Below are 25,684 nucleotides of genomic sequence, written 5' to 3'. Positions count from 1 at the left end.
TAGCATCAAAAATCTAACATACTTAGGCATAAAGCTGATGAAGTTGTTCCAGACATGTACACAGAAAATTAACATTGCTCAGAGAAAGAACTAAATGAACGAAACATGACTCAATATTGTTAAGATATTAGCATTCCCCAAATTAATCTATAGATTCAATGATATCTCAATCAAAATCCCAGCAATGATTTTTGTAGAAATTGACAAATCGATTCTAAAATTTATATGACATCGAAAAGGACCTAGAATAGCCAAATGACCTTGAGAAAGAAGAACAAAATTTGATAAGTAACCCTAACCAATTTCAAGGATTATTATAAAGCTATAATAATCAACACAGTGTTGTGCTGGAGTAAAGATGGACAAAGGAATTAACAGGGCAAAATGCTGATTCCAGAAAGAGATCCACATATACATGAGTAACTGATTTTTTTACAACGTTGCAAAGCCAATACAGGCGAGAAACAATAGTCTTTTCCATAAATGGTGCTAGAACAATTGAATATCCACTTTAAAAAAAACTTTAATCCATACCTTTTACCATACCATAACATTGTCCTGAAGGGGAGGGTGGGATGTAAGCGACCTATGCAGTTACAATAACTCTGCCCCTGATCCAGAAACCTCATGCTTGCTGTCAGGAGTGTAAGGTCAGAGGCAGAGTTCTACCCCACTCAGGCGCTCTATCACTCTCATGGGCTTTTCCACCACTTATCTTCTTATGATGCCCAAATTTACATTTCCAGCCTAGACTTTCTTGGGTTTCAGGGTGGAATTTTCCACTTGCCCTGTAATGCATCCACTTAGATGCCTCACTGGCGTCTCAAACTCCATGTGTCCAAATACCCTGTGTCCTTAATACCCTGTCCAAACCCTATGTGCCTTTAATATTCTGTCCTACACATCAGCCTTATCTTCTATGGAGGCATCATCTCGGCCTCTTCACCAAGGCCAGAAACCCAGCGATCCCCAAACGTGTGTGACAGGACAGGAGGAGCAAGGTTCACATGTAATTTCAATGTTTGTAGCCACAAGGACTGAGAGTGGTTTATTAACTGGAAAACGTCCAGGAAAGGAACATTATATTCAGGAGGGAAGATGCTGAGATTGTGGACATGTTGATTTCAAGGTGCTGGCAGGGCATCCAGGTGGAGATTTCTAACAGTCAGTTGGAAATGACATTGTACATGACAGACTGCTGGTCTCAGTTGCAGAAATGAAAGCTCAAGAGCTTTGCTGAAAAGTTGAAGCTGTGGTTTGACAGGAAGCATACTGTTTCTAAGAGTGAAAACACTCAGAAGCATTCAGGTGTGGAGGACAGACCACAGGGAGGAAGAGAGAGAAGTGCGTGGAGGAGGAGGAGTGGCGTTTGGAGTGTGCTCTCCTGGCCGTTAAAGGATGGCAGGCAGCACAAGCTGCAGTTCATGTGCCAGGGCCTTTACTAGACAGCGCTTGGGTACACAACTTCTTCTTCTCTGCCTGACAAAATTTCTTCCCTCTCTTACTCTGTTTTTTTTCTAGCCTGGAAGTGCCTGCATGGGGGAAGGCCACGTGCAGAAGGGGGGCCTGGCTGTAAGTTTTTCATTCCACTGCATTCGAGAGGCAGGCAGTGAGGAACAGCTGAACAGGAAAAGTCCTAAGGCTCTGGCTACCCTTTTTGATTTGTGCTGTAGAGCTGACAGCCCGCCCGAAAAAGGCTAAAGGGATGTGTGTTCTGCATTTATGTCTGGAATTTATTCCTTTGGCTCTCTAAGATGTGACACTGCATAATGGCCATGAAGAAGTGATTTTGATCCTGTAACTATCTTGGCAAAAGGTCCAGAAAAACATATGGACCTAATCTTTGCAACATTTGTAGAAGCCTCTGCCCTTAGGGATTGCCTATGCAGGCTTTCTTTCACTCCTGAGGCTTACGGCTCTCACCTTAGCTTTATTCTGTTTTTACTTAGGAGATAAAAAGTTAAATTTTATCCAATTTAAAGAACTAAAAATATTAATATAAGAGCAAGTCATCATTAGGACACATATCAATTTCTCCCCTCTGAGGCAGTGCACAGAACAGGGCTCTGGATGTTAACTGGACCAGGGCCAGGCAAGCGAGGTCTGGGTGGGTCTTGGTACACACTGTGAAAGCGGGTGTTTCTCCATCCTGGGACCTAGCGTCTTCATCTATAAACTTACAGAGAGGTGATACAAGCAAACAAACAAAAAAATCTTCCCAGGCATGATAACTTGCTCCAATAGTATTCTGCAACACACTGTTCTTTTTAATGAATTTGAGGAATTACTCATTTATCTTTAGAACAGATTTCAGTCTATACACATTTTTACTAAGTTTCCCCTAAGTTTCTGTGTGTGTTTGGGAAGTACTGCTTATTTAAGTTTGATTTGTGGCCTTCATTTAACCCTGATCCTTGTTTTCTTTCCTTGAAGAGTCTGACTAATGGGATGATCAAACAAAAACCCTCAGAAAACACCGAAGCCCAGACCCCAGTCCATGGAAACTGACTGTGCTTTGCCCCTGAAGTTGTCTTTTAAAACAAGCTCCCTGAGGAATGCCAGTTGAGAAGTCTGCCAGGATCTCTTTACTCACTTACCAGTGTTTTCTGAATGCTCTTAGAGAAAGTTCTTTGGGGTTGTTCTACTGGGAAAAGGAGAGAGAAATTGTGAGTGTGGAGAAGCTGGCTTCCTGGAGTAGGAGGTCTTCTTTGCTTAGACCTAAGCAAAGACTTTCCCCCTAAGGAAGCTCTCAGAATCACCTTGCTAAACAATTGCTTGGCTGATGACTAGCCTGAAAGGGACAGGTTTTTAAAAATTTCAGTGGTCACTATGCTACCAAGATCTGAGCAAATGACTGTCCTTTGAACCCTGGCTAAGAGAAATGAGTCATTACACACTCTTCTGTGTTCCGACACACTATGGTTATAGGGGAAATCAGTCTTATAAATATGATAACAAAATGGAATATTATTCAGCCTTCAAAAAAGAAAATCCTGTCATCTGCGACAACAGGGATGAAGGTTGAGGGCATTATGCTAAGTGCAATAAGGCACTCAGAGAAAGACAGCCACTGCGTGGTGCCACTTATAGGTGGAACCAAAGTTTTTAAAACATCAAACTCATACAGACAGAGAGTAGAGAAATGATAGCCAGGGTCTAGGGAGTGGGGGTTTTCGGGAAAGGTTGGAAGAAGAGTACAAACTCTCAGTGATAAAATGAATCAGTCCAAGCATCCGATGTAGAACATGGCAGCCATCGTTGAAACACTGTGTTGTGTACGTGAAATTCACTAAGAGAATAGAACTTCAATGTTCCCCAAAGGAAGGTTGTGGGTGTGTTACTTAACTTGATGCTGTGATTATTTTACAATGTATACATATATCAAATCATCACATCGTATACTTTAAATGTCTTATCATCTTATTTGTTAATTATACTTCAGTAAAGCTGAAAATGCATCTTAAAAAGAAAAGAAAAGATAGGGAGAATGTCCACCTTTGTTTTCAATACCACAAAGACTAGTTTTTTAATAAAATTACTAGCTAGCCTGTGATTACAGGTAAAATTAAGATTCTCTTGTACCAGAGTGTTACCATTCCAGCAGCAGTGACCGTTAAAAAAATATTCTTTCTACCAATGCCCATAAAGAACAGAGTACAGTAAACCTTGGATTGGTGTCTGTGGCCTAGTAAGGACTAGTGAATGGTTGGGAATAAATGGAAGGGAGTTGAGAGAAGAAGAAAAGGAGGGAACAAACAGGAAGGAGGGAGGGAGGTTGCCAATGCTCAGTTTTTCGAGATAATCAGGTTCTCCAGGAAGACAGTGAGCGGAAATCGTAAAAGTAAAGGGTAAGCCATATCTAGAGCAATAAATTTTACAAAATGTTAATTGGGTTTACTCTCAGAGCTCTTCCTTGTATTATTATGTTTAACACCACGCACTAAAAAATCAATCAGGAAATTCCATCTGGCCAACAATTTTAATTTATGAAATTCCTTTTGCTTCAGAAGATGAAAAGCAATCCTCTGAGCAAACTGAGCATCCTAAGAGAGCCCCAAACAGCCCCGAACAAAGACTCTAGAGCGCCATTTCCTTTTAGATTGTAACATCTTTGACTCACTTGCAATCTATAAATAAACTTACGTTTTACAGATGTGCCTCTACAAAAAAAGCAGCAGCATACTAGAGTTCAAGACAAAAGGCTATTTTTAAAAAGTGTTTTGATTTAAAAAATTAATTATAGGCCCCAGATAACACAAGAGTTAGTTATAGCTTGACTTATTATAAGTTGTATGTTGCTTAACAACTCTTTAAAACAACGTTTCCGCTTCTGTGCTTTATTTCCAATGCAAGTCAATGTTGGTTGAAGACTTTGTTGTTCATGGCTGCCCTGTTCTATAGTGGGGAAAAGGAAATCACTAATATTCCAAAATCAGCAATAAATGTTGTTTACCTTTAAAAACGCATACTTGGTTTTTAGATGTTTGTGGTTTCCCTAGGTATAATATAAGAAGTTGCCTGGCCCCAAAATGAATCTTTGTGAAACAAAATTCCTCCACTTAAGAACATATAAAGACGAAAACCAAGGGTAAGTTGGGAGCAATGTTTATCTTGGCAGAAAGGCATGTTCAACTGTAAACCTATGAAAAGATAACATTATGAAATAATGAAAACTTCAGGCCTAGATATCTTCCAGTAGGAAGCTAGTTAGATAGCAGTGAAAGAGAAGGGAGCAAAGCTTAATTCAGTGGGGAAATGACAGCTTCCCAGATGCCCTATGGGACAGCCACATCTTGGCCAAACAGACTCTGATCCCCAGCAGCTTTCCAATCTGTCTGGGGAACAACTGGCCTCTTCCCACAGATTACAGGGAGAGGGAGGGCAAATTCCTTTGCTGGTGCCTGTGGAGTAGAAGCCAAAATGGCACAAGGGGAGATCCTTCTACTACGAGGCATGTGCAGTGGGAACTAAAATGGTGACAAGGTGAGGAGTCTAGCTTGGGGAAAAGATTGGATTGAATAAGCACGTGGACACAGAAGATCCAGAAAAGGGGTTGGATGAGGGGAGAGCCCAGCCCAAGCCGGTTAAGAATTGGGAAGATTTGTTAGTATGAAAGAAAGAGTGACCCTTCCCAAACCCAGGGAGATATTATGCAAGTTTAACAAAGGCCAGAGGCTCGTTTGTTTGGCGCTCTATCTCTGTAGCAGCTGCATGGGGCCAAGCACAGTGCCGGTTGCGGCCCAGGCACCATCAGGCCTCCGCAGCGTATGTGTGCAGATGGGAAAATGAGACACAGAGAAATTCTGCATCTTTGGCTCCTGGCCTGTGGGCCTGTGGCCGCAGAGGCTGCACTTCTCCTGCAGTGAGATGGAGCTGAGACACCTGGTCAGGGATGAGACACTGGGCACCTGAGAGCAGGCCTTTGCTTTCACTCCAATAAATCTTGCCACAGTTGTGCATATCCTCCTATGCATGAGTCCCTGAGATGCTTTCCTCACAACTCTGGGGAGAATCCTTTTTCCACTGGCAGCAGACATTTGTCCAGTTGAACTTGTTAGTTGATTTTATATCAGGGGATAACAGAGACGATATCTCGATGCACATGAGACTTACGAGAAACCACATGCCTGGGACATATTATAACTTTTATCTTATTATCAAACGGCACAGATAGCATAATGTGGAAGTTGCAGTATTTGGCAATTTTAGGTCTCAGAAAGTAAATATTAACTGCTCTTTCAAGTGTATGTGGTTTAAAAATAGAGGAAGCCAAGTGACCATTTCTGCTTGTACCTTAGTTAACAAAGATTAGGTGTTAGGTCTTATCTGGTTTTAGCTCTAGAAAAATAGTCTTTGGGTGGTTTTCTCCTAAGAACTCCTTTGAAGAGGAGCAGACCTTCATTAGAGACAGAACAGGACTTCAGACACAGGACTCTTGTAACAGAAACTAATTTATTTTCCATAATTTGGCCTGTCTCACCACATTATATTCCAGACAGAGTAAAAATGACCATTTCCAAGCTTGCTGTTTCTTGACAACTGAAAATAAATAATAGCATGTTTTGAAAGAAGAAAGAATAAACACAATATTTAATTCAACAGTACCACAGAAATGTAACAGAGAACACGCTCAGTTGTATTTTTCAACTCCGTGGATGACAACTATTAACTTACGCAGTAAGAGCACAGCTCACATGATCCATTGCATGTCAGAACCAATGCAAAGGGATATTATCACTTTGAGATAAGTTACACCTTAGATCCCTGTTGGGTAAAGAGAACACAAGGGCATAAGGATAAGTCTAGTTGACATTTCTAGAAGAGATAATAAACAATCTAGGCCAACAGCAAAATACTCTCCGTCTTCCTTGGGAAAGTGAGCTACTATTCCAGTGAACAGAATTTCTCTAAGGGAGGTTGTTACATAGCAGCTAATGTCTTCTTGCCATAGATCCCAAGAGAAAGGCCCCTGGCATCTAAAGTGTTCACTGGTCTAGAGAGCTAAGCAAGACGAATATTTTCTTTCCTAAACTCAAGATTCTTTATTTTGACATCTGCTAAGGACACTAAACTCTGAGAGATCCTGAAATGTCAAACCAACCCTCATAAATTGTGAGAATATTTCATGAGATGGTGTGAGTTTTGGTGTGGCAAATAGAAGGTATTGCACTTATTTAATAAACTTATATAAAAATTTTAAAGTTATGGGCTCTGAATCACTGCAAAATGTTTGTCAGAGACACTGTACAAGTGTACTAGAGCAACCAAAATAAAGATAACAGCTTTAGAGAATGAACACAGATAGAATATCAGGCTAGATGGGCCCTTATTTGCTAGAATGGCATTTTATATAATCTTACTTGCTCTTGTCTTTTAAAAAGGCTGGTATCCAGTCCCATTCTTAACATCATTTCTTTTCATTTTACTACATGTGAGATGAGTGAAAATGTCTTTTTGTAGCAACACTGGTCTAAGTGTGAAATCAACATCAACTTGAAATCACTGTTGGGTCAAGCTGTCAAATTTCATTGAATTAGACTCCAGAGTCAGACTCCAAGGAGACATGAATAATGCCTGTGCTGGTCTTTCCCTCTCAAATTAGTATTCATGAGTCACTGGGAACGTTTTTCTGTCTTGATCTTTGCATTTATCTCAGTAGTTGTATCGTTTGATGGCTGATGTGTTTGAACGGAGCTGCTTGATTTTAATTCAATCTGGCACCTCTTCACGGAGCACTAAATTTCCTCTCAATGGCCACACGTTAAATGATGGTGAGCCCTGAAGGCTCTTCCACCAATGAGATTTCAGCCTTTATTGCTTTGTGCAACCCATCCATTCTTGGTTCAAGGGCAGCCTAGGTACAGAGATCCCTGTTCAGAGACTCTCCCATGATGACTCAGAGTACCTGGCAGGATGTGTAAGAGGAGCCTTTCTGTTCTCTTCTGTACCACCCTGGTGGGTCCTGATACATTTTCCCTTCACTTACCAAGTAGGAGCTCACTCACTGAGGGAAAAGTGTCATCAAAGCTCATGCATCTAGGTGGCATGGTTCTTTAATGTCTGACTTTCCTTCCTCAAAATCTTTAGACTTAAGATGAACAGAACCATTTGACATACAAAAGTCGCATCTGTTTTGAAACCTAAAAGCTCTCGATCATTTTTTGTGTGCTATTCTGAAATAGGATACTGCTTAGAAGTGTGTATGTATGTGTACGAGCTCCTTAGCTTTCAAGGCCAAATACCCAATTCCTAAACACAAAGGTCAGAGCTTCTTCATGCACAGCAGATATCTGACCACACACTGTAAACACAGCTTACAGGGACGCAGAGCTTGACACGTTCTACAACTCATTCCTTCTGACTGTGGAGTACCTGCTTTCAAGTAAGTGGTGAGTCGTGGGGATGGGGAGAAGCAGAACTCTTTCTTATACATAATTCTGGTTTGCCTTCAGGACTAGTCAGATTTCTAGAAAAGAAAAGACGTGGGGAAACAGCAAAGCATCCCTTAAGACCCGACTGAAGGAGGCAGGACATGGAGAGATTACAGCGTATGGGCCGGGCCAGCCTAACAGCATCAGCGTGCTGGCCTCCTCTTCCCCAAACAGCACTTCCTCTCTATGAAGACGCTGGTCGAGTGTTCTATTCCTTGTCTGGGAAAGGAATAAAAAGTGATAAATTTTTTCTTCTTTTTACTTCAAAGCAATCTTTAGAAAAGCAATTGCCCGCCCCCCCCCATCAGTATTTCATCAGAATCAAGACTTAATGGTAAAATAAAATGAAACAAATCCTGTTCTCTCGATTACCCAGCATGCACATATATTCCCTGGCTCTTTTCTTCCCATAATGACACTTAACTGGGTCTTACACTGTAGTTTTTCTGAGAAGAAACTTTATGGTTTTTTTAGTGCTTTTTCAAAAACAGGACTTCTTCTAGTGCCACTGTTCTTCCAACATGAAAATTTTTGCTGTCAATTTTTCTTGTATGTACATCATCTTAAGTGGCTTTTTCCTCTTTTCAAAGAGAATTTATACTGACCCAGCTACCCTCACTCCCTCCCCACATGGCATAAACTGTCAAGATGGCAGGCTGGGTGCTATGGCCATAGAATGGATAGAAACTAACAGTCCCACAAAGGGACCAAACTCATAAGTGTGTAAAGAGATACTAAGATGAGCACTCACAGCCAGCTCTGTTAGACTGCAAGGGGCACTTTGTTAATTCATCTGCTCTATGTCTTTAAAGCATCGCCTTTGTTTCCAAAGGACAAAGGTAGTTTATCAAAGAACAGGTTAATACAACTTTAAGATTCAAAGTTGTATACAAACAGATTTTTAGACACACTATCATGATACATTATTAGAATAAATAATAGAAACAATCTCCTTTTAATTTTACTTGAAATTTTAATGTTTCCAATAAAACTGTTTACTTCGTTAGAAAAAAAATTGTGACTTAGAATCACTTGTATCATTCCCTCACATTGTACCCAGTTTACTGAAGATGTCATAAACCCTAAAATACCATGTTTCACATTCTACCCCCATTCCAAACCAGTGAAAGGATGAGAAAGAGAGTAGTTGCAATTAAACATGACTTAGACTTGGGGGGGAACGATTTGTGTTCAGAAATCAACATGTTCACATAGATACCTGGGGATTTTAAGTCAAATGCAGAGGCAAGCAAGTGCATTCCAACTCTGACATTCAAAGACCCTCCAAAGAATACTAAACAAAACCAAGCATGATCTTTTAGACATACTTCCTAACCACTGCTGTTTATAAATAACATCTTGAAATTCAGCTCTGGTTTACGTCTCTTTTTAAAAAAACTTCTCTGAATTTATTTGTGCTATGTCAATTATATGAATAAAATAAGAGCCGAGAAACTCTCCCTAAGAAAATGCTTTTGCTAGAAACCCTGTCCTGCTACCTTCTGAGCTCCTTAAAAATGAAAATCTCTACATCTTCCAGATGACAGCCACCTTTTCGGTGGAACCAAAATAGCTCTCTCAGGTAGAGAGCTGTCTGTCAGTCAGAGTTCTGACAGATATCAGATTTGGCGTGCAGGAGGAAGGCAAGAATCAGCCCCACGGTAGACGGTTCAGTGACTGGGGAAGGAGCAAGACGAGGAGGGGCAACCTGGAAAACGGTACGCTCCTAGACACTAGGAAAGCACGAGGGAAACAATGGGCATTTCTGGAAATGACAGATAACCAAGGGGAAAAAGGGAGCCCCTAACTCTCAGGATTTTGAAAGGGCTGTGCAGTATACATTGAACTGAAAGGTTTCCAGTTGTGAAAGGAATCAAATGCACTCACATGCACAGGATTTTCTCTCCCTCTAGTGGTGGGGTGGGAGCCTTTGAAGTGATATACTATCACTGCATTTATACTGTTTCATAAGCAAAGATGAGTTTCCATTAGAGCACCTTTTGCCCATAAAATTAGGATTTTTTTTAGGTGTGCTGCTGTCTCTTATGGGGGTTTTCAGACACACCCCCAACTCTTCTTATTAGGGAGTGCATTGCCTCCTAAGTGTGCTGATTACCATTGGTAAGGTAGCAAGGCTCTCCCTTTCCTTTTGGCTAAAGGGTATCCATGCTCACTTCCAAGATACAGGAATTACCCTCTCCTCTGATGTCCTATCAGAGGTGGAACTCTCGTGACCCCAAGTCTGGGCCAGAAAAATCTGGAGCTAAATGAGCAAGCTCACCTAGAACAAAGCTGGGAAATATGGAAACTTGGAGGAGAGAAACTATGAAAGGATCTAAAGAATGAGCCGAACATGATAGAACGGGCAATAGAGATTAATTTTGGAACAAATCTTCACCTCTACTTTGCAGTCTCTGTCATTTCTCTTATTTCCAGTTTGGGTCATATGAAAATACTTCTGGTATGGCAATTTGGATCAAAGATAGAAAGTAAAAAAATAAAATGGATAGGAAAATTAAATAATAGCAATTTTAAGGACAGTAACTAAAACTTGCTCCATGAAAGAATTAAATGGCATAGAATCATAACTGCATAGGAGTATTAATGGGGATATATTGTACATTGCAGCTGTCTAATTAATAGGTTATTTATTGATCAATAGCTGCACATCAGTGTGAAGTATGCAGGCTATGCAGCTTTTCCCCCTGCTCCATACTTCTAGGCATCACAGATGCCTACTTGACTTCTCCTCTTGTATATCTCCAAGGCAACCAAACTCATATTTTTCTGCAAATGCTTTTCTTTTCTAGTGCCCTTATTTCAGTGAATAACTCCATCACTCATCCAGTGTTACATGCCAGATATCTAGGAGTTCCTTGACCCCACCTAGTCTTCCACCATCATACCCAATCCATCACCAAGTCTTTCAATCTTACTTTCTAAGGCTGTCTCACATAGGTCAATTTCTCTTTGCCTCCATCCCCACACTTTTTCATCATCTTCCTACTACATAAAGGGCATCCACTCTATCCTTTGTCAAATGTCATACTGAATTCTCCTCATTGCACTACTCCATCCAACAAATATTTGTGAGGAAACTACTTTGTACTCTGTTAATACTGTGTTGAATAATACAAATTCCCTACAAACATCAGATGTTCATAAGCACTATTTGGAGTACATCACCTAAAATAGGGTGACATACTAGAGAATGGCTGAATGGCTATTCTAAACTGTATGTGCAAATGCAAGAAATAAGTGGTAGTTTCAACAAGGGGTATGAGTTTCCAAGCAGGGAAATAAAGGAAGCTGGCTGGGGTGATGGTATCTGCTATCAGTGCTTCCTGGCATATAAGAAGACTGTTTGAAATACTGGTCAAGAACAAAAAAGGAGAATACAGGCATACCTCTGGGACACTGCAGGTTTGGTTCCAGACCGCAATAAAGCCAGTACAGGAGTACCTTAGAAATATTGTGGGTTTGAGTTCCAGACCACCATAATAAAGTGGTGTACCCCAGTGGCCCATCATCTTTCTGTTCTTGGCGGGGCGGGGGGGGGACGGGCTTGACTTCTGTTTATAAAAATATGCAACACTTGTGAAGTGCAATGGAGCAAAGTGCAATAATATGAGTTACACTTGTAAGTAAAGATGCACTAGAAGGCTCAAGCTTGTTCTGTTTGTCTCCAAGCATCTTTGCTTGAATGTAGCACTTAACACCTTCGTGAAAGTAGTTTAGTTAACTTTTCTGTATGTCTCCTCTACCAAGTACATAAGCTCACTGTTGCATCTCCAGTGCCTAAAAACTGTGCCTAGCATACAATAGGCATGCAAATAAGTATTTGATGCATTCATGAAATTAGTGTATGAAATTGGACAGAGAAAATCACTGAGCTGGTCTGGGGGGTTCAGGAAGTCTTTGAGCTATGTCAACGACACTGACTTCATCTCGAAAGATTAATTTATGGTGCAAAATCCTCGCTAGGTTCCCAAGCTTTGGATGCCCCTCGCTGAAACTCGTAAACACGTTCAGAGCCACACAGCTCCCCGACTCCCCACTAGGAGGAGTCACCCCTCCCGACCCGGAAACCCTCCAGCGCTCTCCTCTATTTCTCCTTCCCTCCCCTCTCCGCCAGGGTTCCGGCAGCCTTCGATTCGCAGGGCTCACCGGGAATGGAAGTCTTCCGGTCGGAGCTTCTAGAGTTTTTACACTTTTCCAGAACTACGCTTCCCAGAGGCCCTCGCGGCAGAGGGAGGCTGTGTCACCTGACCAGGACTCCGGAGGGGCAATGGCGGCGCCCATGCTACGCGGGTGCTGCCCTGGAAGGCGTTGGGCTTTAGCCTGCATTGACCACAGTTCTCGCCACGGAAGAGGGGCCCCGACAGGGTCCAGGTGCAGCGGGAAAAGGGGGCAGAGCTCAGTGGCCCCGCAGCACCTCGCCACGGCCGGGAAGCCGAGGAAAGGGTATACTGTTTCATCCCATACTGCCCACTTCAGTGCGAGGTGGAACTGCGGGACTGGGGAGATGATGGCCACTCAGTTCAGCGTTCAGTGTAGACGATTTTTGTTTGTCCGTTTAAGTTTTGAGCAGGAAGGTGTTGCGCTGTTACTTGCAGCCCTGAAAGCACAAAACTTGCCCTCTGTCAGCCCCGCCTCCACACACGTAAACCTCTCTCCTCAAATAGATTCGCAACTGTAAAATCCCAGGTGGTTTCTTGACTCTAAAGCAACACAGAACACTGGATCCAGTCACCTTACTAATAGCACCAGCAATGGGGTCTGTGACACTAGAAGCGGGATCTTATTTAGCTGACATTTAGCGCTACTCTAGGCCAGCTGTGTTCTAAAGGGAGAAGGGGAGCCTTTACCTACAGGCTCTGCATAGTGGTCGCTTAATGTCATTAGTCAGAAAGCACCACCTATCTGTGGAGGCGTTGCGTGTTGAACATGTGTGTCTGTCTACACCTAAGAGTAGGCAGCCAACACAAGAACTCTTTCCTCTGGTTGTGTAGAGAGCTTTGTTCATTTTGCTGGCTATCCTCTGAACCGCTGTTTATACTTCACTATGTAAGACAGTTGCCTTTTGAATACATAAGTGTAAGGCACATGCCTAATATTCCGTGAATCCTTTGAGATAGTTAGGTTGGTATTACTTTTTGCTTTTCAGTTGGAGGAATAGAGGGAAAGTGTCCAGAAGCATTCAGTTTCTATACTTTTCATAAATCATCTCACTGAATGGGAAGTATTTTTTCTTATGTAATGAAACTGCAAAAATACTTTGAATAATGTTTTAATGACAGGATTTTTAACATAGTCTTTGTTTAATTTCTCCAATTACATGCTGTAAAAAAAGGAATTAATCTCACAATATATGGATGTAGAACTTTATATTTTGAAATGATTGGATCAAAATCCAATACATGTCAACAAAAATCTAGATCATACAGAAAATTGCTTGGGAGAAAAGCAGGGTAGGAACAGACAAAATTTGGGGAGAGGATGTGTAAACAGGCTATCTGCAGATTGTCCAGGATACATGGGTTTCAGAAGGACCTGGGTATGTGATGTTCGTAGAGACACCCATGACAGAGGAGTGGCCAGACAAGAGAGATTATAGCATTTAACAGCTTCTTGATAACAATCAAGCATAAACAAACCAGCAAAGGGAACTGGAACCAGACCTTGGGAACAGAAAGTGATTGGGCACCAAAAAATGCCAAATCTGATGGTTTAATAATGTTTCCCTTTGCACAAAATTTCCAGGAGCGTATCATGTAGTAGTGATTGATTACACTCATGTCACTAATCATTTTATTTGCAAGCCATTGTTATAAAATGAATTCAAAACATAACTGAGAATTTCTTTTTAAAGTGATGAGATGTGCAACTATTTACCATCATTTCTCTGGTGGTAGAATTCTGATGTTAATTCTAAACATGTTTGCAAGTTCAGCATTCTTCATTTGCTGAATGATTAATTGATAACAGACAATTAATTTAGAAAAGGCTGCTTTTCACTGAAGTCAGCCAAGCAGTTGCCACCACCTGATACCCATTTCTAAGTTGTTTTAAGATGTCAAATTTTTCCTTTTTCTATCACGTTATTGTTTGTACAGTGAACTCTATGCCACATTGTAAATGAATTTTATTTTGCCGGTCTTGTAGGTGTTCATTATAAATTGCTTTTGATTTAATCACTATGACAAGATGATACATTTTTTAATATAAGGAAATAAAATGTTAATAAGTTAAATACAAATAGGAAATTAACACTTGTGGTTTAGGTTCATAGAAACTTACATACAGTAACAGATCTAACTATTTCTTAACTATTATGTCTTTCTCTTTAGTGAGCACGAATGGGCAGCTGTGGTAGGCCTGGAAGTTCATGCCCAGATCTCCTCCAACTCTAAACTCTTCTCTGGATCTCAAGTCCACTTTGTGGCACCTCCAAATTCCTTGGTATCATTTTTCGATGCATCTCTGCCTGGAACTTTGCCGGTAAGGTTTTTCTTTGATCCTCTCTACATTACTAAATTTCTCCTACTTGAAAATGCTTATGTTTTATTGAACATAGATAACGATTTCTTCGTTTTAATATCTTGGCATAGCTCTTAGGAAATACTCGTTTAGGGAATTTTGGATGAAGTAGGATGGACTAAATGTTTTCTAAAGGCCCATCTCTGTAATTGTTTTTAAGTCTAAGCATCATGTGTATTCATATATTTATTCACTCATTTCACACACATTTTAGAATGGCTACTAAATACCAGCTATAAACTGGGGAAAAAAATGAGCAATGGTCCTTGCCTTTGGGTTCAAAGACTATTTGGGAAGGTGTGTCGTGAAGTGTGTCATTCCGTGCACCAAAAGGTTGCTGTGGATTCCCAGTCAGGGCTGTGCTAGGCTGCTCGCTCAGTCCCCAGTTGGGGCAGGTACTAGAGGCAGCTGATCGATGTTTTTCTCTCTCTCCCCCTTCCTTTTTCTCTCTAAAATCAATGGAAACATGCCCTCTGGTGAGGATTAAAAATTAAAAAGAAGAAATTTGCCTAGGAAGGAAGAGAGAATACAACAGGCGAAAGGAGACGTGGAATCAAGAAAAATTTTTATTAGTCCTAATTTCTTTCATATTGAAGAGGCTTGAAAATATTTAAATGCTGATGAGTTATAGTCAACAGTAATGTATTGAACACTTAAAAATGTGTTTTAAGAGGGTAGGTTTTATGTTGCATATTCTTACTGCAGTAAAATAATTTTCTTAAAATGCGGATGAGTAGGAGCCAAGGAAATAAAGGGCAGTTAAAGAGGCATTTGATTAATATGGACAATCAAATGTATATATTTATTCTGTCTCCTTACCCCAAGGAAATCCTACTGAAATAATAGTAAAAGAATTTCAAAGTTAAAAACCTCCAAGAGAGTAAGAGACAACACCTGAGTGCATGAGAGCAGGTAGATGAGAGAGGACCCAACTCAGCAGAGTAGGGTTCATTACCACCCAAGGAAAGAGACAGAGGACCCACAGAAAGAGATGCTAGTGAGAAATGAGGTGTTGTGTCCTATGCAGCCTCAGAAACGACCAAGATGGGAGTTTCCAGTGTTGTGGAAAGCCAGAGGTCTGTGAAGTTGGGGGGATAAATTCAGTCTGGATACAGAGCAGTTAGACCAAAGGTCCTCTCCCTGACCCTCTGCAGCTGCACCACCCCCACAGATGCCTGTAGTTTGGGGAGACGTTCGACTGGTGAAACACTCCTCCTGAAACCCCAGGCAGAGCAGAAGGCACTGGTGTCAGACAGTTTCTGCACTCTGAACTCCGGGGCCTCCGCAGACTTTACCCCGCCCAGTGTGAGGAACTCAGGTGACCTGGCACGACCATCTCTCCTCTCCCCCTCCTCCCCCCCACTCCCAAGCAGGAATCTGCAGGAACTTGTTTGAAAATTACATGTCTTTACGGGAAGGAATTAAGGGTTGGGAGTGAGGTCTCTCAGTAAAAAAGTCACCTGCTCACCCCACTGTCCTGGAATAAAGCTCACCGGACAATAAGCCCTGGGTATTTACGTAGAACTTTTAATCAACATTTTAGTACCTTACTTTGAAACATAAATTGACAGTCAAAAATCACCATATATTTGAGGAAATTGTCCAACATAATAGACAAGGCCAAAAATAAACGGAAAACTAAAATAAGAGGCAGCAAAGTAAAAAGAATACTTTAAAAAGTAAAAGCTTTTATAAATATCCTCAAGAGATAAGAGAAGCTTACTGTATCCTTGAAATAAGAGCATGGTGCTACTTTGTAAAAACATACAGTCAGTAAAAATGATCTCTTAGAAGTTGAATTATGATGACCCTCCCCCCACCCCCACCAAACGCAAAGTTAGAAGATGAATCAAGAAAGTCTTCCAGAAAGTACACGCATATGAAGAATTGAATAATAGGGGAAAAAGAAAATGAGATCAGTCCAGGATGCCCCACATTTAACTAATAGGAGTTCCAGGAGAGAGGAAATAGACAAGAGGAAACTATCAAACAGCAACACAGATTAGCTTCCCAGAACTGAAGGACACACATCTCCAAAGGGAAAGGGCTGCCAACAACCCTGAGCAAGGAGTGAAAATAGTCTCCTGGGCAGGCGCATCTTCATGACGTGTAGGAATTGCAGGGGTGAAGATGAGATACCAGAACTTACAGAGGAGATACGAAAGGTCACATGCAAAAGACTAGGAATCAGGCATTGGGCTGATGCAGCACTTAATGCTAGAAGAAAATGGAAGAGTGCCTTAAAAAAATCTTAGGAAAAAAATTACCCAAATCTAGAGTTCTGTACCCAGTACTAGGAATCCAGTGTGACAGTAAAATAATGATATTTTCAGACAGACAGGTTCTCAAAAAAATTCCCATTTTCACAGAACCTACTGGAGGAATGGAGAGGTTCCAGATCGTTAGCTCTGCAGCAGGCCTAGAGGGCCTGATGGGGGAGGAGGATGGAAGACTCTGGAACAGGGAGGTTTCAGGAAAAAGGGGAGGTGGAGTGGGAACAGCAGCTGTCTAATGTTTGTGTATAAAAGAGATCTCACATATAAACTGGGGTCTCTGAGAATAATAAGCAATAGGTAATAAAAAATGAAGCAAATGAAAGAGGCCCATTAACTCCAGGTAAAACTAAACATTCAAGAAAAGAAATGTAGGCATTGTAGCTAACAGCTCAGCAGAGAAACATTTATGTAATAATAATAGAAGAAGCACCGACTACTGATTAAAAACTGATATAACTGGGATATTGACAAATAAAAGAACTAAATTCTTTACTGTAACTAGAAGTCATGTTCTAAATTGATAAACCAAGAAAAAAGATATATTTTTGGCCACAGATGAGGGGAGGCCTCTTCTTCCTTTTAGGTCCTTATTTGGTCAGCTGTTTTTTGTTTTTGTTTCTTGGCTAGTAAATATTTCCTTTCACTTTAAAAAAAAATAAGACAATGAGTGAAAGATTTAGAACTCTCAAGAGTCAAAGTATTTTCAACAACATTTTTAAACATTTTATATAAAGAAAATATTAATAAATATTACCTCTACTGGTTCCTCAGCCTTCTGCTGGTGAAATTTTTCTTTTTTCTTCCAAACAGTGACAGACTCACCTATCTGATCCCTATAACACCACCCTACACTGCTCTTAGGAGGAGTAAGCTCGTCCACATTCTAGATCATTCACACCCACACTCATGCATGTGGTGGGTTTCCCTGTTTCCTCTGGGGGCGGAGTGACCAGCCTGCCTACCACCCCGGCTGTTCAGACTTCAGTGCAACTCAGCCTGCCACGGAGCTGCACTCAGGGCCAGTGTGTTTCATCCTTAATGGAAATGTAGTAAGGTGGCAAGTATGGGTAATTATTACGGGACAGAGTAAAATATAAAAGTATTGCAAAATATCCTACCTTGTAACTTACATAAATGGGAATGGAATGGGCCAAGTCTTGTGGCTCCATGTCCTAAAAATGAGAACATTGTGTCATTGGGACAGTTTATCAGTCCGTGTTTTTCCCAGAGTATGGAAGGATTGTCACCGTGCAAATGGCCACGGGCCTTGGCAGGAAGGTGATGGATTTTCCAAGGTCCCGGGCACAGCATGTTATTTAAAAATAGGAAGATAGATGCCAGACAAGACAGCTCAAAGGTCTGGAGGTGGTTCTGCCAGGAAACAGGACTGGCAAGCGAGGGTGGTGGCAACAGCTGCTTTTCACTATAAATTACTTCAGGATACTTGTCCGTAATACTTTGTCCACCAACTAAACGTTGGCATTAAAGGAGTAACATATAGGGAAGAGGAACTTACCAAGAGAATCAGTTCTTGAGAAACCTGTGTCCTCAGAGAACAAGGAGGCAGGCAGCTCTCCCACTGTAGCCTCAGGGAACATGTGCCCCTTTGCCCTCTGGTGAAGGCAGCTTTTTAGGCTGGGTTGTGAAGTCTGAGGAAACGCCCATCTGATTGCTTCCCTTTCTAGCAAACACCGTTTCTTACCTCCCACTCCCCTCTTGGCGCTCCTTCCTGCCTGCGTTAGTGTTTCTCGCTTCCGGGTCTGTGGGTGATGCCCTCGCCGCGTTTGTCTGTGCCTCCAGTCGTTTCCGTTTCTCCCCAGCTCTTGAATGATAGTGTAGAATTCTAAGTTGACAGTTATTTCCCCTCAGCACTTTGAAGACACGATTCCACTGTCCTCAGGCATCTATTACTGCTGATGAGAAGTCCGCACACTTTGTACGTAATCCGCTTATTCTCCCTGATTGTCTTACTCAGGATGTGTCCAGGTGTGGGTTTGCTTTTATTTCCTCTGCTCGGTACTCAGTGTGATTTTTCCACTTGACAGCTCTGCCCTGGACTGTGGAGGTGACTCCGTGGGATGAATTGGTGGTGGCTTCTGCCAGGGCCCGCTGGGCTTTATTGAACCAACAGGTTCTATGTTAATTTCCTCATTCCCAGCTGCCACACAGCTTGGAGTGCGCCAGTGTTCAAGCCCCACACCCGGGCCAGGGCTGGGGCTGGGGCTGGGGCTCTGGCTCTGATTTCTCAAGACTCTCTTTTCATTCATGTCTTAAGGTGGGTGGATTTTTCCATATTAGGTCATCCAGTTGGTGGCAGGTTTTGTGATTGTGCCAGGAGTTTGTGGCCTCCACAAGCCTCAGTGGGCTCACGCCTTACCCTCTTTTCCCAAGGTGCTTTACGTTGCCAGCATCTGGTGTCTCTTCAGCCTGGTTAACAGTAACGATAGCAGTGAAGTCAACTAATACTGACAGAGAGCTTGCTGTGTGTGTAACTTACTTGAACCTCGGAACAGTTCTGCGAGGCGCAGGCCCTATCATCATCGCAGTTAGAAAGTGAGTGGGGGAGCCGGATCAAATCCAGCACGGGCACACTTCGTTTCGCTGTTTCATTTTTTTGAGCTGTACGGCTTCCAAGTTCACACTCTTAACCCCTTTGCAGGCCCTGCCTCTCGCAGGCCCCACTGGGCAATAGGTGTCTTTGACCACACTGCTGCTGCTGCTGCTGCGAGCGTGGCTCTGTGTGTGTGTGTGTGTGGGTGTGTGTGTGGGTGTGTGAGCATACACACTGTCTGGGCATACAGACATGATGTGCATCTTTATCCCCCATCTCAACTCCCCGCCCCCATTCTGATTTGTGAGACTCCTTCTGAATGTTTCCTAGGGCCCCAAGCATTTTATCGTCTTGTTTTACCTTTAGTTTTAGAATTATATGGAATCCCATCATAAATCTTCAGACTGAAAAGGTCATTTAGCGCATTTCCCTGCCTGTCGGCAGGGCTACAGCTACACTGAGGACAGCGTTCTCCATGCTCGTGGCAGGGATTCCGCCTTGCTGGTCGTTTTGCCCTGTTTTTTTAACAAAATAATAATAATTTGATACACAATCTTTTTTGATTTATTAAGTAATTGGTTGTCTACAGAACTACAGACAGTATCCTAGGCTATTTGCTTAGAGTTAGTTGTTTCCTATTTATGAATGTCATTTTAATTTCTCTACTTGCAATACTTGGTACATGGATGTGAAATAGGAAGAAAATGTATTTGTTTGATAAAATGTCATGGGATTTACAAGCCCATTTGTTTCATAATTTGTCAGTGTTTCCAGTAACAGGGAGGTTTTGGCAAAGCGTCCAGTCTTGCTTGACGTTTATGCACATGCAGACCTGCCTGCTCGCACACATGCAGTATTTGAAACGCTTGCCCCTCTTGGTGCCAGTCCCTGTGCAGGAGGAAGCGAAGAGAACATTTTTGTCTGGCCGACGCCCACTGATAGGTGGCTCAGCTGTGGCCAGTGGGTAACTCTGGATAATTTCAGGGTGTGCTACAATTAGATTAATCAGAAACGGGTGACTGCCCTTGTTTTGTTTATCTGGAAGCTCTCGTCTCTGCACGTAACACAGAGCCCTCTGCTAGACATGAGTGCTGCTTGTTTTCAGAGCTGGGGAAAGGGCTCTAAAAGCTGCTTTCCACACACACGTGCAAGAACATTCCCCTCTTGTCTCAGGATCAGCCTGTCAGAAAAAGCATTTGAGGCTTTCCATATCAAAGGGGTTTGGAATTGGTCCTGGCAGCTGGAGAATGGAAACTGAACCGTTGTTTACCTCATTTTATGAAACTTGCTTTTATTCACAAGAGTACATAACACTATTAGCAAGAAGAAGGGGAATAGAGGGAAGATAGGATGTGACTGCATCTGACGGGATGCCCGCCCCGTGGGGACTCACAGACGGTGCTGACGCTAGGCTTTGTGCTGGAGGCTTTGTGCTGGAGGTTCGTTCTCAAATGCGCCTGCAGATTGCACCAAAGGGGCCTTGTCCCTGGAAGGAATGATAATGGGAATGCTTTGTAAAGCACTTTGCAATTAATTTGTTTTTCAAATTTCTTTTGACAGATTTATTTGCAGCTAGGTAAATCTGCAATATTCTAGCCCTCTGAACAGAGCAGATATTGGTAACAGTTTCTGTTTTGAGCCACCTAATAGATTTAGAAATACTTGACTGGTTCTGGAGAGCATCAGGCTGCAACGCTTTCCTGACCCTTAATTCTAAACCTTGTTATAAAAGTTTTTAACTCAAAGCTGCTAAGCAAAGTAGAAACTCTGGAAAACAGCAATAGGGAAAAGCGTTTAAATGCATACATTTATAATCAGATCTATATTTACCTCTCTATTCACACTTTGATGATGTTTCGTTATTTGACTAAGAAGACAAAATGTGACTTTTCTATTAATTTTTTTTCCATTTCAGTGATTCGCTTTAATGTAATCTGTAGAACTTATAATTACATTGTGGCCTCAGACTTGAGTCTTGTCAGTTACTCTGTGAGGCACTTTCGTATTGTTCTCTTTTACCCAATTGTGGAGTGGGGGGTCCCAGGGGTGAGGGCTTCTGCCCCCGACACTCGCCTCTTTAAAGGAGCCATGTCTGCGAGCCCATGCACACTGATGCGGGAAGGTTCCCTTTCAGCTCTTAAACTCCCTGGGATCTTCTCTCTCTCTTGCCTCGTGATGTCATTAACTGGATGTCTTCCATGACCTCGGGTGACTCATGACGGTGACGGACTTGCACGGTCCGTAGGCAGCCTGACCTCCCCTCCCCCCGCGGGGAGAGCATTTGACTCCTTCCCCGCCACACACCGTTTCCCAGCTGTCAGTGACTTTTTGGGAGCCTTCCTCTTCAGAACCACCTTCCCTTTCCCCACCTCTCTGCCAGCCATGCACTATTCTCACATGAAATCTAATTGTAGTGATTACAGTGCTTTTCCTTTGTTTCAGTATAGATTTGTTGCATACAGTTGATGGACCATCCTCCCATGTATGTGGTGTGTAGCAATTTCTGTGTTTGGTCATAAGGTTCTGAAAAGCAACTCATGGTCTTTCCCGAGCCATTCGACAGTCGCTTGCATAAAACTTGTATGTAACACCCTTAATAAATACTTTTCTGTTTAATTACACACACTTCCGTGTACATGCGTGGGGAGTCCATCTGAAAGACTTTTCCAGGTGTCTGAACTTCTGATATTTTTTAACTTCTTTACATTTTATACTTGCTTGCTTTTAAATAGGGTATATTGAACATAAACTAACTTTTTCTTGATTACTCAAGGTTATCAGAAACATCAGTTATTACTTAGTGTTGTGATACAATGGTTCCTTCAAGGTGATGGAGGTGTGCAGAGCTATCGGATCCTACAGTAACTAGCTAACGATAGCCATTCTTTTTAGGGTTCATCATCTGCTCCTCACCCGTGAAGCTGCTGTGAGTATACTTGGCTCTGGGAATCCCTTCTTGCTCACTCTTCACTGTTCAATTATTAGTCCTGATCTGCTCTAGTTCAGAGTCAGATTTTCATATCCGTTCATGTAGACAAGAACAAGGCTCTGAGTAGAGAACTGTCCTACGGAATACAGAGCATGGCATGTCTGAAAGCTGGCTGGCTTCCCGAAGGTAAAAGAAACCTTACCTGGCTGTACTAGGAGGGATCCTGGAAACCATGCAGTGTGGTCCTTTCACACCGAGGACGGGCAAATAACTATTGTGCTTCGCCCGTGGTCACGTGATTAATGCCCCAGTCAGATTAGAATCTGGGTTTTTCTCTCCTTCTTTGCTCAGTTTCTAGTCAGTGTTCCACCATAATTGGAGTTGCTGAAAATCTGATCTATGTAGGTGGTATTTTGAAAGTATGTATATATCTCAAAACATTAACACTATTAAATGTGTATGTAATACAGAGGTAGAGGTAGGCAAAGTAGGTTTACAGCTGTAATACAATAATACAATAATTAATAAGTAATAATACAAGAGTGAACTCTGTTTCACAACTGGAATCCCACCTTTGCCCACCCCTCTTTGTTTATAGACCTGCATCCACGTGCTGATACAACATAGAGGCATCGACTGTTCAGTACTGACACTGGTTGCATGTGCTGTTTCATTACCATATCTGTAAGTGGGGGGTCTACACCTGGGGCAGGGGAAAGGTGCTGAATCAGCCAAAGAAATGGGCAAAAGGAGATCGAAACTAATCAGCCAGCAGTGCAGTGTGCCGCACGCTGGGTGTCCCCAGGCCCACCGCTGGGAGAGCAGCCCTGCCTCTGGGTGGCCCCTAGCCCCACCTGTCACCACACAGAGAGTGGCATAGTGGAGAATTCTTTTAGGATTCTTTGTCTCTGTGCTTCATTCTGACAAATTTCCTCTACAGTTTCTTCCAGTTCATTAATTCTCTCTTCATCACGTCTGCTCTGCTCTTTAACCTGCCTACTGAGTTTTTTATTTCACTGAGAATACCTTTTATTTATAGAAGTCCCTGGTGGTTTTTTTTCTTTTAAATTTCTCTTGTCTATTTGAAAATGTCTTGTTCCTTTTTCATGTATTTAGTTATTTCCTTAATAATTTTAGATCTACTTATTTTATAGTCTGTGTTCAGTAATTCTGTTCCCTGAAGTTCGTGGGCTCTCTGTTCTGCTCTCCTTTGTGTCTGCTGATTCTGCCTGATGGTACGTGACCTTGTGTATCTTGTGTTGGGGATGATGAAACCATGTCTGACAGGGATTTCTTCATAAGACTCCTGTGGCTGGCGGAATGCAAATCTCACCAAAGAGCTTTTACGTTGGCTTTTGCCAGATGCCCCAGGTCAAACCCAGGGCCATTTTTCATATTTACCTCTTAGCTTTGGGGTTCCTGGGCCACAGAGTCAGTAAATTTGAACCCCAAAGCCTTCTTAGAGCAGACTTATCCCAGTGAATTCATAGAGCAGACTTCTGTTTTGTTTTAACCTCAAGCCTGGGCTGAGACTTTACTGAGGTTGAAACCTTACAGGAGGAAGCAGAGAACAATACCAAGTAGCTGGGGGCTGTAGCCAAGGCTGTGAATGGGGGCAGCTCAGACCCGGAATGGGCCAGGAAGGGCATCTTTGCACCTCTCTGCCTGCCCTTGCCCTGCCACCCAGGCATCCCTCCTGTCCGACTGCAGCCCTCTGCACTTGTTGTGTGTGTGTTGCGCTTCTGCACACCAGTTGCGGCTGAGACCTGAACACACCTCAACTCATCTTACCCTCTTGTGATTGAGCTCTTTCCACATTCCCTGGAGTTGTGCAGGGGTGCACACTCCCACCCAATTTCTGTATGGGTCATTAAGGTCATTATCCCCCCCACACCCCGCCAGTTTCATCCTTAACGACTCACTCCCTTCACTTTTGTGTGGAAATGATGATGCCATCTCATTCCTGTCGAGCAACAACAAAAGGCAATAGTGAGGAATTGGGAGGAGCCGCCCGGCCGTGGTGGTGGAACCCATAGAGCCTGAGGGATCTCGCCTGCCCTCTTCCTGGGGGACTCCCCAGGGCCTGCGCAGCGTCTCTCTGACCTGGCCCTGTGCTCCCTCCTGGAGAGGGAACATCTCGAGGTAGCGTTTCCGCTCCCGAGAGACTCACGTCTGAGCCAGAAACCTTCAGTGCTGTGTTTGGAGAGGGCTTTTCTCACAGTGCCACGCCCCCTCGCGCAGGTTTGTTTTCCCCTCGAAACACGCACTTGGAGGAGAGATTGAGTGCAACAGCGGGCCGTTGTCAGAGGAGACAGCGCTCTGCCTAGAACTCTTTAGCTCTTTAAAATAATGTGGTAATGTGGTACACTGCTGCTCTCAAAAGTCCGTAATGCTAGAAAGTGAGGTGGGAATGCATAGAAAATAAAATAAACATGTAACCAGACATGCCTGGGGGGATGAAAGCTTGGGGGTCTTTTGTTGATATAAGTACGTAGTAGTTTAAAAAAATTGCCGAACAGTATTCTGTGACACTGTTTTCGTCTGTGACATTCAGGCAGCTCATACAGTCTTTGTTCGGGTGATTTATACTAGATGCCTGTAATAAAAATGCAGCCTGAAATCATGCAGCTGGGCACTGTTCATTTTTCTCCCGCGGACAGTCTCAGAACTGAGAACACTGCGGCAGACCTGTAAAAGCGCGGCCCTCCCAGGACGCGCATGGCTGGCCGTGGCAGCTGGTCCTCTTGGTTTTCTTCTGTTTCGTGGAGTTGTTGTTGATGGCGGAGGTTTCTGGGTTTGGTTTATGAGTGCCATCCTAGAAAAGGGTTTCCAGGATGATATTGTGTGATTTTAGGGAGTCATTAAAAATAATACTCTCTTCCCCTCTTGAGTCAGAACCTATCAGCTTTATTACTGGTAATAGCTTGATTTAAAAAATGCAACTTGATGTATAGCAAATGACTTCTAGCCGTCTCAGTTGAACTCAGCTGCCCTAAGCTGTAGGCCTTGCACTTGGAGAAAGCTTGTCATATAGCCAGTATAGACCAGAATGTGCCATGTCTGTGGGCATGCTGATGAGAACGCACTCATGGAGGCTTTGTTTTGGTGATTTATACCAGAGGCTATATAGTATCGATAACAATGCTCAGTCAGAAGGGACCAACCCACATGGGCTCAGTTCCTTTTCCCAAAGTCACTAGTCAGAAAAGTTGCTCTTCTTTGAGAGACAAAACAATTTGAAGTCCAGAGCAAAATCCAGCCACATGGAATCACGGGTGCAGGAGAATGGAGGATGCCCTAATGTGCCCTCAAATGCATGAAGCAGCTTTATTGTGTCTGCATTGTGCCTGGGAGTAGAGGCAAGACACTCTTTTTGAGTGGGTTCTGTGGAATTCTTTCTGCACACCACAAATATACAAGGTCTGTCTGGAAAAAGTCCAGCCACTGTTAATATAAT

The 25,684-nt window shown here is 42.6% G+C and overlaps 1 protein-coding gene across 2 annotated transcripts in view; it reads left to right on the top strand.

The window, feature by feature from the left end:
• Nucleotides 1-12,168: 12,168 nt before the first annotated feature.
• The window catches only part of GATB (glutamyl-tRNA amidotransferase subunit B), a 73,130-nt gene continuing 59,614 nt past the window's right edge, over nt 12,169-25,684 (top strand). The window contains exons 1-2 of one of the 2 annotated variants that reach the window (XM_028521899.2): nt 12,169-12,395; nt 14,282-14,432. In XM_028521899.2, coding sequence (XP_028377700.1) covers nt 12,220-12,395; nt 14,282-14,432 — 327 coding nt within the window. In that variant the 5' untranslated portion in view covers nt 12,169-12,219. The remainder of the gene's footprint in view (nt 12,396-14,281; nt 14,433-25,684) is intronic. The other variant, XM_036031896.1, reaches the window with a different exon arrangement.

The sequence above is a fragment of the Phyllostomus discolor genome, chromosome 8, assembly GCF_004126475.2.
Source record: "Phyllostomus discolor isolate MPI-MPIP mPhyDis1 chromosome 8, mPhyDis1.pri.v3, whole genome shotgun sequence".
Taxonomy (NCBI): domain Eukaryota; kingdom Metazoa; phylum Chordata; class Mammalia; order Chiroptera; family Phyllostomidae; genus Phyllostomus; species Phyllostomus discolor.
This window is presented reverse-complemented; position numbering and strand designations above follow the sequence as displayed.